This window comes from Lissotriton helveticus, chromosome 8, assembly GCF_964261635.1.
Source record: "Lissotriton helveticus chromosome 8, aLisHel1.1, whole genome shotgun sequence".
Taxonomy (NCBI): domain Eukaryota; kingdom Metazoa; phylum Chordata; class Amphibia; order Caudata; family Salamandridae; genus Lissotriton; species Lissotriton helveticus.
Genome location: NC_136069.1, coordinates 312,300,390 through 312,320,032, shown reverse-complemented (window position 1 = coordinate 312,320,032; position 19,643 = coordinate 312,300,390). Strand labels below are relative to the sequence as shown.

The 19,643-nt window shown below is 47.4% G+C and overlaps 1 protein-coding gene across 3 annotated transcripts in view; it reads left to right on the top strand.

Annotated features, from left to right (window-relative positions):
- Nucleotides 1–19,643, top strand: part of SKA3 (spindle and kinetochore associated complex subunit 3) — a 574,705-nt gene that overhangs the window by 487,310 nt on the left and 67,752 nt on the right. For all 3 annotated transcript variants that reach the window (XM_078657087.1, XM_078657088.1, XM_078657086.1), the window contains one exon: nucleotides 3,200–3,339. In XM_078657087.1, coding sequence (XP_078513213.1) covers nucleotides 3,200–3,339 — 140 coding nt within the window. The remainder of the gene's footprint in view (nucleotides 1–3,199; nucleotides 3,340–19,643) is intronic.

The following is a 19,643-nucleotide window of genomic DNA, read 5'->3' as shown; positions in this document are numbered from 1 at the left end:
CCGACCTGGATGAGCAACAGCTGCCTGAAGCTCAAATCGGAGAAAACAGAAGTTGTCAACCTCTGCTCCACACCCTCCACATGGGACAACACCTCGTGGCCCCCCGCCCTCGGAAACTCATCCACTCCTGCTGAACATGCACGCAACCTTGGTATCATACTAAACTTTTCACTCACCATGAATCGCCAGATCGACGCCTTATCCTCCACATGCTTCAACACCCTCCGCATACTTTGCAATACTTTCAAGTGGATCCCCCGAACTCCAGAAAAACTGTCACCCATGCACAGATCACCAGCAGACTGGACTACGGAAACGCTCTATATGCTGGAATCAACAAAAAACTCCTCCTCAAACTCCAGACCGTTCAGAACGCCCCAGCCAGACTTATCCTCGACTTCCCACGACTTGACCATATCACCCAACACCTCCGCGACCTACACTGGCTCCCCATCGAAAGAAGAATAACCTTTAAACTGCTCGCACACATCTACAAAGCCCTCCACAACACCGGACCCCAATACCTCAACGAATGAATCTTCTTCCACGCCCCCAATAGAAACCTCTGCTTAGCTGACCTCGTCCTAGCCACCGTCCCTTGTTTCTATAGGACCAGAGCAGGTGAATGATCCTTTTCCTACCTCACAGCTAACACCTGGAATGAACTCCCCCTTCATCTCCAACAAAGCCTGACACTGCACCAATTCAGAAGGGTCCTCAAGACCTGGCTCTTCAAATGACCCCAACAGAGCTGCCCACTCCCCCTCCCTCAGCGCCTTGAGACCCTCACGGGTGAGTAGTGTGCTCTACAAAACATTGTTTAATTGATTGATTGATGGCAGATGGGCCTGCCAAAAGTTTTTAAACAGCTGACACGTAACATTTCCTTATCTGCATATGCAGCTTTATTGTCTCCTGAAGGTGGGACTTGAAATTCATGTAATCTCGGTATACCAGCAACCAAATACCAGTTACATGAAGCACTATGGAGAATGTAGGGCAAGCTTGATATCTCCCAAAACTGTCCCTCAAATATGAAGTTGAGAACCTTCTGTGCTGTCTATGAATGACCACTGCCTAGTCTGTGACTGGTGAGTCTACACCATGAAGTCCCTTCTAAGAGCAGATCTCTTATGTTGAAATGCCTTTCTACCAGCAGCATGGTGTCTATAGACCCGATTCAGTGGGGCAGACTCCCAATTTTTGAAGAAGCTAAATATGGCTTAAATTTAACTGTCTCCCACCTAAAGTCACCTCTGCTTTAATAAAAGCCAATGAGGTAACTGCAGCCCCGATATTATTTCCAAAAGCTTCCACTTTCCTGTTCTAAAATGTTGGCATATATTCAGCTGCGTGTTGAATCATCTCAATGCTTAATCCCTAACTATTCTATTTTTCTATACACAATACGAGTTGATTGTGAAGTTGCTGAGTGTTGTTCTGTCCGCTGTGTGGACCCCTTATTTTCAATTACCTTACCTCAATGGATATCCAATCTCTTTCTCTCTCCTGTCGGTATAAATGTGGCAGAACCTGTTCAACGGCACTGCAGTGTCTCTTGGGTCGCTGTGAGGCCTGATCTGTGACCCTTCGAGGTGAGCATTATTGGTTTGCTCCTTCCAATGTCCATGGGACCACTGCCTGCTCTTAAAATATATTTTCGCTGCCAGTCACAAATGGGATGGGGTCCCCTGGGGACTCCTTCCTGTTTGCAAGTAACTTAGCAGGTTTTTGAAATAGGTGGTAAACTGTGAGTGTTGCAAAACAATCATATATAGAAGTGCGACTTGCTATTAGGAAGGGACGCCCTTAGCACGCCCCTTCCTAATAGCGATTCGCAAACCCTATTTTACGAGTTGGTAGTAGGTTACCGACTCGCAAAATAGGGTTTGTACATTGCACAGACCTATTTTGCGGTAGCAAACAAGCCGATTTTCCTTTTGCAACCGCAAAAAACAGTCGTACATCTGGCCTCTGGATCTTAATTGCAGTATTGCTGGATCTCCAGTGTTACCCCTCGGCCCTTGTTAAGCTGCCATGGAGAGCACCCCACTCACTAATAACGGCTGCAGCCAGTCCCTCCGGAAACCATTTGATAGGAAAGGCGATTGTTTAATCAAGTCTTTCACCCACTCCTTCACTGCATCTATACTGTGGGACAGGCTTGTACTCTCTACTAGTTAGTGTCATCGCATCAGTGACTTGTCACAGAAGTACATCGATAAACAAAAAATGCTGTATTATCTTGGTGATTGAGTATGCGACTCAAGATACAGAAAGTATATATGAAATATCCCACATAGTGCCAAACATGCGCGACCGTGCACCGGGATGTTGTTTTGAGTTCCACCGTGAACCTCAGGAGCCCGTACGTTAGCTATTACGCTTCAATACAAGGGACTGGGCACCTAGAAGTTCCCAGGTCACTTCTTGGGAATCAATTGTACCACACGGCCGACTGATGACCGCCACTCCAGCGACAGCACGGGATGCATAATTCCCTGATCCCGTGGGTTACCATTAAGTGTGTTTTAACCGTAAATTGAGGTTAATTCCAGCCCCTCTGTTTTCCGACCGATGTCGGTGCCTAATTACCATATATTACGCACCTACCCTAATTACAAGGCTTTTTAATTCAGGCAACCTATCAAATGTCCTGATGATGATCCATAATTGGAAATTGGATCGAAACGCCGTCGACTAAATATGTGTTTAAACACTAAGTTCACTATGATGTGCTAAAATTCATGTGTTTTCCGCATATGTGAAGCAATTAGACCTTAAATTCCTCTTGCTCCTGTCTCTGTAAATGCCTGAAAAACCTTAGTTTTGTGTAATGTGTATTGTTTGTGCAGCACTGTGGATGCAGGACTGTGTCCCACTGCTTCATTGTTGGTTGTTGAATCTAAATTATTCTATTATTGAATAAATTCTATAGTCCAGCTGGACTATTTGTTTATTATAGTGCATATTGTGGCCTATAATTATTGCAATTGCTAATTCTCTCTTGTCAAGGGCCGTTGTCCTTTACTTAACTGATACCCCAGGTCCTTGCTTACTTAGTGGGTTCCCTTGTTTTTTGATAACAAAACATGGAAATGGGGCACATTTATTTAAAAAATCAAGTTTTATAGATTGAGTGACCTTCACATTTGTTTTTTCATCTAATGTAGATTTATATTTTCTTTTTTCCCCCCAGGTCAGTTCTAACTAACCTTGCTCTTGTGTCTGAATCTGAATACTCATCTGAGCCAAATTACCTAAAACGCCAGATTCCATTGACTTCTGTTAACAGTTCCATCGAGAAGATAAATGCAGTACTAAGCAGGAAACAAATGGGTAAGTAGATGTAACGTAGGGCTTGTGAAAACTTAGTATAATGCATGCTTCTGGCATGATTGTTGAGGATGGAGTTAGCCTGATTAACAGACTTGGCAGGGGAATGGGTGGGGGCATGTGCGTGTGTGTGTGTGTGCGCGTACATGTCTCCTTGCATTGGATTTGCACCATGTCTGTGTGTGGGATCAGCAACAACTTAGTACCATGTTGTTGAATAAAATATCTTGGTATTAGAGTGTACCTCTTGGTATTTCTTTGGTTCTCTTAGTTGTCAGTGCGTCCTTGCTGGTGCTAGAGTAAGGCAGCCAGTGTTGGTTGGGGTGATCTAACATTGTGCTATTCAAGATACTGTTTGTGCTTAGTCTAATTTTGACTGAGAACGAGGATGTCTCCTGAGTGCTTGTGCCCTCCATCGCTTTTCTTCTGACCCAAACAGAAGTGCTGTCCGGATGAAGTCCTTGGACTTTACTTTAGACCAAAGGTCACAAGAGGACATCAAGTTCTCTGAAACAGATATCAGCGGACTCATTTCATTTCATTTCAAAGGTATATTGGCAAATAAAAAATGTATGTCTGAATAAAACGTGAGCCGAAAGCTGATGGTGTAAAATAACCATTTGAGTGCTCATAAAGGAACTGATCGCATAATGTATGTAATAAGTCACACAAGCAGTTGCCAAACGGCTGGACTTTGTATCTTTCTACGTGCTGTACTTTCTTCCTATCTATGATGAAGCTAACCAATGTGTAGGACTACACTTTACTTTCAGCGAAGCAAGATCTTACTTTCAGGCCTAGGTATGATTATTTTTTCTTGTGGGTGGGGTGATGGGGTGAGCTCATTCCCCTCGGGATACACAAAGCGTCACATGTTTTTTCTGCCTCTCTCTCTTCTTTCAAATGGTTCTCTCTTGTCAAGATAAAGCTTAACCGAAGAACTGGCCAAGCTTTCCTAAAGTGCAACAGTTAGACTCTCGCCAGTGACTATATTTTAGAAATTTGGCAGAAACCATGTCCAATCAGGAACCACAATTCTGGTCTGGGTAAGTCAGAAACACGATTTAAAATAACCTGTGCTCACCCTCTGGTGGCCTGGCATAGAGTAGTCAGGCTTAACTTAAGAAGCAATGTGTAAAGTATTTGTGTGACACATCAAACAGCCACACAGTGAAAACAGCACAAAATGACTCCACACCAGTTTAGAAAAATAGAGAATAATTTCATAAATAAAACGACAAAAATACAATCAGTAGAAGTCGAGACATGAATTTTTAAGTAAATGCAAAAATAGTGCTTAGAAGCTGTAAGCGCTTGAAGAGTTAACTGGCTGCGCTAGCCAGGGACAAAGTCAAGAGCTCAGGTCGACTGCGATGGACAGGACAGGCACGCCTTGCCAGAACATATCGACATGCAAGGTGCTGCCTCATGGGTCAACATGTGCCTGGCACTGTCTGCAGGCGATTGCAATTATCTTATTACCAATTGAGCAGCTACGAGCACCGATAAGACATGGGCTGACTCGGCTACCAATAATGATTTATGTCTTCTTTTGCTAGCGCCAGAACCCGGGCCCAAGTGAAATAAACAATATAATGCACGCGCTCCCCAACCCAGGAAGGAGGTTGTGACAGAGCGAGCCCAATGCTAAACGTTCACTCTAACGTGGCTTTAAATGCCCAATTGGTTTTCCTAGAAGCGGAGTGGACTAACCCATAGCTTCTAAGGTTTCAGATTGACATGTATGACATTTTCATAATTTCACTGAAATGATGAGAGATATGTTAACGACTATGAGTGACGCTTTGTGACGAGCAAAATCAAGCCATGAAGACAAGGGAAACATATAGGGCGTCGCAGGCAGCTCAGAATGAAGAAATTTTTTTGGAGCCATACATAGCAAGTGATTTATACGCCGGGCTCTGTCAGGCACACTTACTAATCCAACTCAATAATGGCGCAGAGTTAAATCGTCCTCAGAAGGATTAAAGGAACAGCCTGCCATGCTGAAAACTCAACCCAAACCTAATCTCAAGTGCCTTTACCTGGGAAAACAACCTATTAGCATGTACTCCTTGATAACTACCTGGCATAGCCCTTCCCAATCCTTCACCGTGCCACACTCCATCCACTCCTCCAGTGCGGTCCAACACACATCCACATACTCCCCCCAGGACTGATGGGACAGTTTCTTGCTGCCACTAAATTCCAACCTGCACCCCCTTTCCCTGGGGATCAGGCACCATCTTCCTGGCTCTGGGAGTAGGACTTCCCACACTGGAATCACTCTTGCTGCCACCACTGGATCCCACCCTCACTGGTGAATCCAGACTCCTAAAACCACTCTCAGGGGACAACCTACCCTCCTGAGCTAGTCTCTCCCTGGCAAAGACCCTCTCAGCCTCTGCCATCCTTTCCTGTGCAAGGACCTTTTCGGTCTCCAGCTGTTTCTCTTGCACCCTCCGCTGTGCTATCTCCTTGGTGTGCTCTAACCTGAGTCTCTCCAAAGCCAGCTGATGCTCCCTTTCTTCCCTTCTATCCACCCACTCTTCTGGGGACAGGAAAAGGGATGGGGCAGTGCCCCCGGGACTGGACCCAGCACGTGGCTCCCTGTCTATGGGGTCCTTACTACCTACTGGTGTTCCCGCCCTGCCATCTTGCATCTCCTGTTCAGGATCCTTAGGGCCACCCTCCTGGCATATGGCCAGGGCCTTCTCTTGCTCATACTCATAGTGCTTCCAGTCCCACTCATCCTCTTGCCATTCAATCAGGAATCCCTGAAGGCCTGGCTTGGTGTCTGACCCACTTACTGTTATACCTCTCTCCTCACAGAATCCCCTCAACTCCGCCACACTGTACTTAAGCAGACGGTCAAAATCAAAGGCAGATTCCATTTTGGCAAGACACAGTGCAAATCAAGGGACCTAGGTGCTAGAGCTGCCCCCAGGAGTGCACAATTCAAAACAAAACTTTCAGGGCACAACAAAATCAGGAACAATAATCCCAAAAACCTGCGATTACTCTAAACCTGTGATTCTTTCAAATGCTCAGTTTGCAGTGCAACGTACTGCGCAAACACAAGTCCTATCCCACCGCTGCCACCAATGTTAGAAATGGGGTAGCGCGGTGCAGAGCGGGTGGGCCAAACTCCAGAGGACATGTGTAAAGCATCCACGCAGTACACACGGGCGACACACAAGGCACACTCCAAAAAGAGACGCTACACAAGGTTGTGTGAGAATAACTTTTGTATTGTATAAAACACCAGATAATAATCACAGTAATTGCTACACTGTGCCAACTGGCGCCAAGGCAATATTTACAGGGGGATTATATACATGGCAGGGCCAATCGGGCCGCTGTCAGAACCATCACAAAAGGACAAACGATAAATGAGAGTCCGTAAGCAATAGAGGTATCACAGTCCATACCTAATGGGGAATGGAAGTAAATTTAGCATTAGCACATTAGGTATAACAGTGAATGTGTTCCGACCAGTAACTTCTGGCAACACCAGACGCTTGGCCACCCTGCAATAAATGTTAGGCAGACAACAAAGTAGGCATAAACCTGTGGCATAAATCACATCAGCCTCAATCCTGCAATAAAAACACCATGGCATGACATTAGACCTTAAACATCTACATGAGGCAAGTCAATAGGCATAAGCCTGTGAATCTGAGGCATATCAACAATACTTCAGAGGCCTCAATAGCCTTAGCATGAATCGGGAGCCTGCAGGCATCCTAGCATGGCATCAGGCAGGATCACATGAAGCAGTACAACTCCAGGCTCAGGCTTCCGTCACCCTTGTTGTAGACCTGGGATGAAAACATTAGGTTGGCGTAAAAATGCAAAATGCATAAACATATCAGCGTTGGCATAAAATGCAACCTTAGGCCTACCATCATACTAGGCATAAAAATAGGCAACGTTCTAAGTAAGCAGATAGGCATTAGGCATAACCCTGAGCCTGAAAATACATTCTGCATAGCCATACACGGGGGCTTAGTCGCATCAGCATGATGCAAAAGATCACCAGCATAAATCAAGGTATTAGCCCCATACTGGCAACTGCCCACTGTCCTGCGGGGCAGTTGAATACCCTAAAGTTAGTCCTGGGTCCGTTTGCGCCCCAAAACAACCCTGCGACGTGGGAGCCCCCTCCTCTGGAACTCGGAAGTTCTAGCAATGCACCCTCGTGGACGTCGAACACTAATACTGGCCTACGGTGTAGCTGCCCGATGTCAGACTGGGCAGCTGGGAAGCAATACAGGCGCAGGGGGGCAGCAGCCCACAACAGAATGCTGGCCCCGGGGGCGGGCACCGGCAATGTGCCCTGACACCTCCCCAAACACTAGCAGGCAGAGCCCCACTCACCAGGCTCTCGGGGCAGGCTCCAGACGTCAGTTCCTAAGCCCCCTTGGCTTCTTCTTGGCCTGGACACGGCCCGCTTCTCCCGCGGCAGCCAGCACTCCTCTCTTTACCCGGGTCCTGCTCCTGGAGCGCGGGCTTCTCGGACTGCACGCGGGGCTCTCCCTTCCACCTGGGAGCCCCGCGAATCACCTGCGGCACTTCGGGCGTTGCGTCGTGAGGGGAGTCGACACCTTGCTCTCCCCCTTTCTCTGCCCTCACTCTCCAGGGGCAATGCCTCCCGCCCTCACTCTCCACTCCTTGGGGGCGGGGCAAGAGGGAGGCGCAGCAGACGGCTGCATCTGAGGGCTGGGCTCTTCAGCGGCCGTCACAGGGGCCTGCGAGGCACCTTCTTGATTGCTGCTCCAGACTCCGTCTTCTTCCCTGCTGAGTTCGCAGGACTCTCCTCAGTGCATGTGAGCCCCGTCAGCAGCAGCAGCGCCTTGCCGGTCTTCACCCAGGCCCCCCCCTGGGACCCGGGGCTTTGCTGAAGGTCCTGCTTCTTCTCGGGGCTCTCCTCCGCTCACGGAGAGCCCCCCCCTACTTCCGGCCGGCTCGGGCGAGGTCCCGCCTTCTTCCGGGTCGCCGCGGGCAGTGCGGCGGCCCTGCTCATCTTCTGCATCACAGGTTGCTGCAGTGATCCCGGGGCAGTTGAAAGTGTGGAGTAGGCTCCCGCTTTTGAGATAAGCCTACGGGCAGCTCCACTCCTTCCCAGGGGGCAATGCGGGGTGGGCACCCGCTATTTACTTATGCAGGCAAAACGCAGTGGCGGCAGTAGCGCGGCACCCACGCGGGGTAGGCACCCGCTGGCGATGACAACGCGATGTAGGCTACCGCAGTAGTTTAAACATTGGAAAGGGCGGCAATCGCGCGGGGTAGGCACCCGCTTTTCTCCTGAACATGGGGTGGGGGGGGTCCCACACACTGGGATTCCTTCCCAGCCTAGCGCGGCACACACCAGCTCCTCCTCTGGGCAGTACCCTCCAAGCGCTTTCCTTGTGCAAGGGTGCAGGCAGGGAGTACAGGCACTTCAGCTAGGGAAATATAGCGCTTTTCTTCCCCTGGCAATCCACAGGTAGCACTCGCGAGGCGCAAGGTCCCACCAGCAGCCTCAGGGACCAAAGGTAGCGCTCCTCACCTCCTGGGAGTACAGTCCAGCCCAATATAGCGCTCTTCTTCTTCATGGGCCAGGTAGCAGAGCAGCAGGAACTACTGGGCAAGGTCAGCAGTCAGTGGGCACTCATCAGGACAGGGCGGTAGGTCCTAGAAACCATCCTCCTCTGTAACGTGGCACTCCTCCTGATACAGAAGCCTTGACTCCGGCAGTGGGGCTCTTACTAGTACTGTGGACAGCAGAGGGGTTACAGTTGGGTACAGGGTCCAGCACACAGGTCCATGTGGCGGTACCTCCTGGCAGCAGGTCCCCTCTTATTCATGTCCACGCTCTGACTGATCACATGGTGGCACAGCCCCCTTATTTATACGCCCCTCACCCTACCTACCAGACAGTGCCAGAAGCTTCTAGAAGCATCTGGGGGAGCTGGTTCTAACTGGTCTAGGGGGAGGAGTACAGCACCCTGGGTGCCAGGTTTCCCTCCAAAAGCTGGGGTTGCTGGGAAACAACAACTAAACTGCTAACCCACCTCAGTCAGGCGGCACAACACACAGCCATTGCACCCATTTTAAAAGTAGCATTTTAGCAAGGTGCATTCTTACCATGGGGGAATTACAGGTGCGCACACCACTGCATCACATGTATTATGGCATCTCACACCACACATGGCCTATACATATCTTTACCACAGGGGAGATATCCTCAAATAGGGGGGTGAAAAGCGAAAGAAATCGGGAAAAAGGGCCAAGTCCAACATTCATACATTAGGAATACCAATTTCCTAATTTCTCTATTAGGAAATCAGTATTTTTAATGTTAGTACTTCCAGCCCAAAATTGTAAAGATGAACAAGAGTGGGTCGGCTTCTTTTTTACTCATTCACCAACTGTCTGGGAACATTTTCTACTTCCATATGTTGTAATCCTGGATTCAGGTGTGAGGCTTCTGTATTCCATAACCCTGATTAATCACCAGGTGAAACAGTATCATGATTCTCTCAGTCTAAAAGCATTTACAATGCATATTTCAGTTTGTTCGGATGCCATTTGTTCAGATGTCGGCTTCAACTATTTTTCAAAAGTTAATATTATGACTGTATGGTGATGTTCTAGGGGTGCGATGTTTTCATGATCACAGTTTTGTATTTAGAAGAGACATGCAAGAGCATGGTGTGAGATCTGCATCTCTACAGAGAAACAATGACATCTTAATACAGAATAATTGTAAGTTGGCTATTTATGCTATAAACTGACTAGTGGCAGAATACAACTAATGCAAAAAAATCAAGGTCCCTGAACAAATAAGAACTTCTTTTATTCATTGGTTTGTTGCTATGACTATATTGTGCCACGTTTTTGTAGGAACTTGAAAGGCCTTCGTGTAAGAAATGTGTAAAAGAAAAGGACATCATGCAAATGGTGCAAAATGTTAAAGAAGGAATTTCATAAGGTGGAAAATGCACCAAAGTTTGAAAGGTGTTACAGGAGGCTTCTTCCATGATCCAAATAGATACTACTGCCTTTAAATTAGAGATGGTCCTTACAATAGGAGACTTTGGAAGTGACCATAGTTTTTGCATCAAGGTTGTTGCAAAGGTATAAATTTTTGGGGATTAGAAAGCAAACATTTGTCATTATTTGTACTAAATGACCTCTAACCAAGAAGGAAGACTAGCTGGCCTTGGCCCCCATGTCCTGGTCACAGAGCGAGGCTTTGCAGAGCTCACACAACCGTCTGACTGCTTAGCAGATGATAGCTTTTTGAGGACTCAACCTCCCCTTCTTATCTCCCCAAAATGGAACATGAAAGCAAGGTCCTCTTAACCCCTTCCATGCTGATGACGGAGCGGTTCCGTCATCAGCATCGGTTGGGCTGTGCTGATGACGGAACCGCTCCGTCATCAGCACAGCCCCCGGGGGGAGCGCTGGCGCTCCCCCCTGGGGCATCGATCAATGTGCCTTAAGCAGGGGTGGCAGCGGAAGAGTTTCCGCTGCCCCCCCCCGGGCCCCCCCCCACGCTTCCTGATGAAGTCAGTGCGCACAGCGCGCGCCGACGTCATCAGGAAGTGCTGGACGCGTTGGGAGCCTTTTCTTTCCAGCGCGTCCAGCGAGTGAAGGTAGGTTTTGTCCTCCGGTGGGGCGGGGGGCCGTTTTTCAGTGCCTTGAGGCATCGGGGGGGAGGAAACAGTGTTTCCTCTCCCCTGATGTCCCAATGCAGGGCATTCCTGGTGCACGATCGCGCACAGCGTCGCGATCGTGCACCAGGAATGCCCCACCACCAGGGATTGTTTTGTGCCTAAATGTGTGCAGGAAGCGACCCCTTGGGCAAGGGTTGCTTCCTTAGGGGGTCAAATGTATTTTCAGACTTTTCTGCCCCCCCCCCCCCCCCCCTGGGGCAGATCGGCCGTTTTTTTGGCCGATCTGCACCCAGGGGGGGGGGGGGGGGGGCAGAAAAGCCCACTAGAGCCAGGGATTTGCAATCATTTCAAAATCGGAAGCGACCCCTTGGGCAAGGGTCGCTTCCTTTGAGGGGCAAATAGATTTTCAGACTTTTCTTTCTCTCCCCCCCCCCCCTGGGGCAGATCGGCTGTTTTCTTGGCCGATCTGCACCCAGGGAGGTCAGAAAAGGCCACTGGAGCCAGGGATTTTCACTTTATTCAAAATTGGAAGCGACCCCTTGGGCAAGGGTCGCTTCCTAAGGTGTAATTTTTTTTCAGACTTTTCTGCCCTCCCTGGGGACAGATCACCCGTTTTTTGGGCTGATTCTGAACCCAGGGGGGGTTGGAAAGCCCACTAGAGCCAGGGAATTTGTTTTTATTAAAATTGGAAGGGACCCCTTGGGCAAGGGTCCCTTCTTAAGGGGGCACATTTTTTTTCAGACTTTTCTGCCCTCCCTAGGGACAGATCGGCCGTTTTTGTTGGCCAATTCTGAACCCAGGGGGGTTTTAAAGTATATTCTGCCCCCTCTGGCAGATTGGTTTTTTAATTTGGCCTTTCTGCCCCCAGGAGGGGCAGAAAACCCCACTAGACATCAGGGAATTCTTTTATTTTTAAATGGAAGCGACCCCTTGGGCAAGGGTCGCCTTCTGGGGGCCCCATTTGAAAATAAATATTGTGCTTGCTTCCAGGGGACATATTGTTTGTGTAATCAGCCTTTCTGTCCACGTTTGTTTAGTGACATAGCCTGTGACATAGCTTGTTATAATGTGTATTGTTTTTCTTGTAAAGTGTAATGTTTTAATTTCCCCTTTTTTGTTCTTGTTCTAGGCTTTTGCTCTTTAGACTGTTGGAGTGTGCGGTTTTGTTATTGGTGGTTCTGCTGTTTGTGTAGTTGCATGTGTTTGGTAAGAGACCTTTTTTGTACTATTTCAATGTAAATGTGTTTTATGCAAAGTGTGTAATAATACCAGTATGTTCTGTTTCTGTTTTTCTGATTGTAAAACATGTTTTGCATTAGTGCTTTTTTCTTTTTTCTAGTTGGATATCGTTGACTATTTGCTGTGTCTTAGCAGAGTTGGTGCTGGTGAGTGTGGCTGTATTTTGTAAGTGAATTGTGTAGTTATTCAGTTTATAGATCTTTGTGATAAAGGCTTACATTTCTTTACCTACTTTGCACAGTGTTGGTTGTTGAGTTGTTTGTGCAGTCTCCTTTCTTAGTGAGCATAATGGCTAGTCGCCGGATTACCGCTCAGCAAGTTGTTGGAATGCTTTTTGATTCTTCCTCTGACCATGGTGCTGAGAGTGACTCTGATTCTGAGGCAGAGGTGGGAGGTGAAGATTCTGGTAGTGAGTTTTCTCTCCACATGGCATCGTCTGATGATGAAGATACCCTGAGTGCTGATGAAGCTACTTTTGGTGTGGATGAAGTGCCTGTGTTAGAGAAGGACATTGCTGTGCCGATAGTGCGGCAAGAGGCATCTGGGGTGCAGCCTGGGGCTGCTAGACTTAACGTTGGTATAGTGCGGCGAGAGGCATCTGGGCTGCAGCCTGGGGCTGCTAGACTTCCAGTTGGTGTAGTGAGACAAGAGGCAGCTGGGCGGCAGCCTGAGGTTGCAAGACTTGTCGTTGAAAGTTCTGACCTCTGGGTTGCCCCAGGCATGGTGCAGCCGGCATAGCCTGAATTTACTGGTGTTCCAGGGTGTAGGGTGAACACTGAAAACATTTTGCCAATTGATTTCTTCAAGTTGTTTATGGATGATGTGTTTTGGCAGAGATTGTAGAGCAGACTCATTTGTATGCAGAACAGTTTTTGAGGGAGAACAGTGCCAGCCTTAAGCCCCACGCTAGAGCTACCCGGTGGACTCCCACAAATTTGGAGGAGATGAAAAAGTTTTTGGGTTTAACTTTTTTGATGGGCTTGCTTAGGAAACCATCAATTGCTTCATATTGGTCTACTTAGTCCCTTGATGGCAACAGCTATATTTCCGGCAGTCATGAGGCCTGATAGGTATTTGCTTCTGCTTCGGATGATGCATTTTGTTGACAATGGTTTAGCTTTGCCACGAGATCACCCAGATTATGACCGTCTTTTCAAGATTCGGCCTGTCATTGATCATTTTGTTGATAGATTTCCTGAGATCTTTGCTCCTGGGAAAGAAATTGCAGTGGATGAGTCTTTGGTGTTGTTCAAGGGCCGCTTGGTATTTAGGCAATACATTCCTAGTAAGAGGGCACGGTATGGAATTAAGCTTTATATGTTGTGTGACAGTCGGACTGGATATGTCTCTAATTTCAGGGTGTACACCGGTAAGGAATCCCAGAATAACCCCCCTGGTTGTCCGTCCACTTTTGGAGTGACTGAGAAAATTGTGTGGGAACTTGGTAGAGGATTTTTTAACAAAGGCCATCATTTATATGTAGATAACTTCTACACTGGTGTGCGGTTGTTCAGGGAATTGGCCAAAGTGGACACTGTTGCTTGTGGCACAATCCGCTCTAACCGTAAAGGTTTCCCAAAAGAACTTGTTTGTCAAAAGCTTGCTCGGGGACAGTGCAGTGCATTGCGTTGTGTGGAGCTTTTAGCTGTGAAGTTTTCAGACAGGAGAGATGTCTACATGTTGACTTCCATACATGATGAAAGCACTGAAGCGGTGACTGTTTGGGGTCAGGTTGCAGAAGCGCGCAAACCTGTGTGCATTATGGACTATAATAGGCACATGGGTGGTGTTGACCGAGTAGATCAGAGGTTGGAACCGTATGCTGCTCTTCGTAAGTCTTACATTTGGTACAAGAAGTTGGCTATCCATCTTTTCCACTTGGCAACCTTTAATGCTTTTGTTGTGTTCCAGCAATCTTGTCCTCAGTCAAAGATGACTTTTGTAAAGTTTCAGGAGTCTGTAATAGGCAGCCTTGTTTTAGTGGAACAGGCAAGTGTTCCTAGAGTTGGAGTGGTGGAGGATGTTGCCAGATTGAAAGATCGCCACTTTCCTGATCAAATTCCTCCTACAACCTCAAAAGACTTTCCCAGTCGGAGATGTAGAGTCTGTTGGCGAAGAGGTTTGCGGAAGGAGGTTTGTACTGCCCCGACTGTCCTTCTAACCCTGGGCTGTGTGTACCTGCTTGTTTTAGAATGTACCACAAACAAAAGAATTTTTGGGAGCATCCATGAGTGGTAAAGTGAACAGGCTGGTCTCTATTCTTTAAAACTTATTGTTCAGTTTCAAAGTTGGCATTTGTGTAGTGTATTTAGATTTAGTTGTTGTGTTAGTAGATTTGTATCAATTTGCAATTTGTTTTTGTTTTTTATTTGTATTGAAAAAAAACGAAAGTATGATGTTGGTTTGCGTGTAGTGTCCATTGTCTGACGGTGTGCATGGTTTGGCGCTTGGCTGGCGGTGTCTGTGGACTGGTGGTGTCTGTGAACTGGTGCTTGGCTGGTGGTGTGCGTGGTCTGGTGCTTGGTTGGCGGTGTGCGTGGTCTTGCGCTTGTCTGGTGGTGTGTTGGGATTGGTGCTTGGGTGGTGGTGTGCCTGGGCTGGAGCTTGGCTGGCGGTGTGTGTGGAGTGGCGCTTGCCTGGTGGTGTGTGTGGACTGGTGTTTGGCTTGTGGTGTGTGTGGTCTTGTGTTTGGTTGGCGGTGTGCGTGGTCTTTGGCTTGCCTGGTGGTGTGTTTGGATTGGTGCTTGGCTGGTGGTGTGCCTGGACTGGTGCTTGGCTGGCGGTGTGTGTGAAGTGGTGCTGTCCTGGCGGTGTGTGTGGACTGGTGCTTGCCTGGCGGTGTGCATGGTCTGGTGTTTGGTTGGCAGTGTGTATGGTCTTGCGCTTGCCTGGTGTTGTTTGGATTGGTACTTGGCTGGTGGTGTGCCTGGACTGGTTCTTGGCTGGCGGTGTCTGTGGACTGGTGCTTTCCAGGCGGTGTGTGTGTGGACTGGTGCTTGGCTGGCGGTGTGCGTGGTCTGGTGCTTGACTGGCGGTGTGTGTGATCTGGTGCTTGGCTGGTGGTGTGCGTGGACTGGTGCTTGGCTGGCGGTGTGTGGGAAGTGACTTAATGCTGGTTACTACACACAGTGCTAGCCGAGTGCCACTCCATGTAATCCATGACTTTGTGTAGTTGCTGTGTCAGGAATGTGTGCGTGTGAAAGTGATGGGCCCTTGATTGGCGTTGTTTGCTGGTGGAAGTGTAGTAATGTGATGGGTCCGCGGCTGGCGGTGTGAATGTTTTGTATGTGTCACATGTATGAAAGGTGTATGAATGGCCTGTAAAGAGATTGGTGCCTTGTCGTGGCTTTACAGCTCACGAGCTGTGAGTCATTGGTTCTGTTTCTTGTCCTTTCCATTATTAACAGTGTATTTCATTTTTTGTGAAATCACTTGCTAATACAATTGTATATACTGAACCATCACTCACCCTCGTGCCAAATCCAACCAGTATGTATGTATGTGTGTGTGTTTGAAAACTTGATGTCTGCGTATATTTATTTAAAAAAAAAATTTTTAAGCAGGACTCACCTTGTCACTTTTTTTGTAAATGTTGTGATGTGTAGATTTTGTGCCGGGTGGTGTGAATGGTCTTCTGTGTGTCTGGTATGAAAGATGTGTGAATGGCCTGTAAAGCGGTTGGTGCCTTGAAGTGGCTTTACAGCTCACGAGCTGCGAGTCATTGGTTCAGTTTTTTTGTCCATGTAATTGACAATGCATTTCATTTTTGTGAAATCTCTTGTTAATTAAATTATATATACTGAACCATCACTCGTCCTCATGCCAAATCCAACCAGTATGTGTGTGTATTTGAGGAATAGATGGCTGTGCAGGTTTTTTTTTTTTTTTAGTCTCTCTGCCAAGGTGTACATTCAGCCTACGAATAACCTGCCAATTGTAGATATTGTTAAACCCATGGGACTACATGGTATGTCTCTCTGGTGAAATCTAACAATTAATTTTATCCACAATATCCTGCAAAACGTACAATGTCCGTCATATTTGCCTTGCAATATTGCGCCCAAATTGACACGCTGCACAAGTAAACAACTAATTTTGTCAAAACTAATTGGTTTAGTTAGGGGGGTCACATGGGTTTTTCATTCCTTCCTCGGTTGCCATCTAGGGAAACCTAGCAAACCCACACATTTTTGAAAGTAGACACCCGGGGGCTTTCAAGGGGGTATGGCTTGCGTGGATCCTCCAACGTTCCTTTTCTCAGAATCCCTAGCAAACTTTAAATGTTGCTGAAATTTATTTATTTTTTAACATTTTTGTGTGTAAAAGTGTGGCATCACTCGGCTCACACAAATTTCCACCCACCCAGCGTTCCCCCAGGTCTCCCGAAAATAATGGTACCTCACTTGCCTGGGTCTGCCTAGTGCCTGCGACAGGAAACAGCGCAAAACGCAACTTGGTCGCACCTCAATTTCGCAGTGAAAACGGGCCCTTTTTTGGCAAAGTGCCTACCTTTTGTTTTTGAACCCTAGCTCTGCCGGCACCTAGGGAAACTTAGCAAACCTATACATTTTTGAAAACTAGACACCCTGGGGAATTCAGGATGGGGTGACTCGACTGCCTCCCACCAGGTTCTGTTACCCAGAATCCCTAGCAAAGCTAAAAAAAATTGACAAAATAAACACATTTTCCTCACATTTCTGTTGTGGAAAGTTCTGGAATCTGTGTGGATCAACAAATTTCCACCCACCCAGCGTTCCCCCAGGTCTCCCAGAAAAAATGGTACCACACTTGCCTGGGTCTGCTTAGTGCCTGCGACAGGAAAAGGCGCAAAACGCAACGTGGTCGCACCTCAATTTTGCATTGAAAACGGGCCCTTTTTTGGCAAAGAGTCTACCTTTCGCTTTTTTTTTTTAATTTTATTTTATTTTATTTTTTTTGTTCCTCATCTCCACCATGGCTCCAATCCATCGAAACAATGGACAGGGAAGGATGACATTAAGTAATGACATGCTGTCTCAGTCAAAGACTGGTAGGGGTATAATCGATGTATGGATCCGCCAAAAACCCTTCAGCAAGTCGCACTCCCATCCTAACCTTACACCCTGCTTACCATTAGACAGATATTTTGCCATTTGGCCAGTTACCACCATTGCTTTATTCACCAAGTCGCCTAGTAGAACGGCAAAGATGTTCTAGCAGAAAGAGTGTATCATGGCTTCGTAATCATTGGATCAGGGGGAGAAAAAAAAAAAAAACCCAGCTCAATTTATTGGGACCAATCAAGTTTCTGCCAAAAGGCTCTTTTATCTGATTTTAACTCCTCCTGTTTCGCCAATATAACAGAATCTGGTACATTATTAGAGGTTTCTAGTTCAGTTTCAACTAGCAATAGATTAGCCTCTATAGTTGCGACTTCTTGGGTATACTGTCTCCTTCTGAACGTAATTTGGTTCTTAATGACCCCTCGCAAAGTACATTTAAAAGCGTCCCATACAGAGCTGGAGCTAGCAGAACCAATGTTTACTTTAAAGAATTCATGCGCTTCAACTCTAATATATTCCAAATCCTCTGGAGATGTAAGTAGAGATCTATCAATGGACCATGACCTGATCGGGGGTTGAATCAGTACTGTAAGATCTAAGAGTACCGCCGAATGATCAGACAAATGAGATGGTAGGTAGGTAACTCTTTTTGCTGAGTCCAACAAAGCTCTACTAACTAGAAAGAAATCGATCCTAGACCTATGGCGATATTTGTAATTTCGGAATGAAAAAACAGTTTTCTGTCCTGACCTAACTCTCCAAGGGCCAGATGTAGGTCGCCAATTACCGATCAGTAACGGCCGAATTCGGCCGTTACCGACCAAGAATTGGTGTTCGAGATGTAGGGGACAATATTTAACAGATTCGGTAAATTTACCGAAATGGTAAATTTACCGAATCTGTAAAATACCGAATCGGTAATTTTACCGATTCGGTAAAACCCAGATGTAGGTAGCACTGTTTACAGTGCTACAGGCCTTCGGAATTCGGTATTTTACCACCCAATCCAATTGGGTGGTAAAATACCGAATACAGGTGTGCATGCACACCTGTGCCATGTGACACACAGACATGCCCTTAGGGCATGTCTGTGTGCCACATGGCACACAGGCCTGTATTTGGGGTGCTAGAGGGTGTCAAAGTGACACCCCCTGCACCCTTGCTGAAATCGGTATTTACCGAATCTGTAAATACCGATTCGGTAATGCCCATTAATTCCTATGGGCTTCAATGCCCATAGGAATCAATGGGCATTACCGAATCGGTATTTACAGAATCGGTAAATACCGAATCTTAACGATTCGGTATTTACCGATTCAGAAATACCTACATCTCCCCCCCCTCTATTTTACCACTTCTTAAATACCGAATCGGTATGATTCGGTATTTAAGAAGTGGTAAAATAAAATTACCTACATCTGGCTCTAATGTCTATAACTCCGTATTGAGACATTGCTTTCAGTAAAAAGTCTCTAGATTTAGACAAAGAATGTTGCCGACTAGAGGTAGTCTTGTCTAAAACGGGGTTAAGTACAATATTAAAGTCTCCGCCTATTATGATGGGTTCAGGAAAATGTAAAAGCTCGGAGAATAATGATACAAGGGCTGAGGGGTCATCTCGGTTGGGCCCATAGTAACCAACTATCGTAAAACGTGAACCACCTTTCACTACGGTCGCAATAGCCCACCTACCTGCGGGATCTACTTTTTGCTCAATTGGGGGCCGATTAGGATGGCGGACGGACGCCACCCCTGAGTAGGAGGGACCGTCCGCATGGGCAGCGGCGGTCCCTCCATGGCAATTAGGATGTGACCGCCAGGGTGGCGGTCACATCCTCTATTTTTAACATTGCGGCGGGTGCAGCTTCAAGCTGCACCCGCCGCAATGTTAAAAATGCATGTGTTGCATTTACATGCACAAAGCGGCAGGCACCGCACGGTGCCTGCTGCTTTGTGTACGCAAATGCAGGGGGTACCATAGGTACCCCCCATGTGCACCCCCCACCCCCCATTCCCCCAGGGGGCCCGCAACGGGCCCCCAAAGTGAATGTCCGTATGCTTTTCCATGGCGGAAAAGCCGCCGTGGAAAAGCATATTTACACCAACATCATAATATGGCGGACGGTGTCTCATAGACACCGCCTGCCATGTTATAGCTTTTACGCCGCGGTCGGAAGCCGACCGCGGCGGAAAAGCGGCGGACGGAATTCCAGACCCACCAGCCATCCTAATTTGGCGGTGGGTCTTTGGAGTCTCCGGCGCGGTTTTTCCGCATCCTCCAGGCCGGCGGACACTTCCGCCGGCCCGGAGGATGCGGAAAAACCGCCATCCTAATCGGCCCCTTAGTCTGGTAGTGATTGTC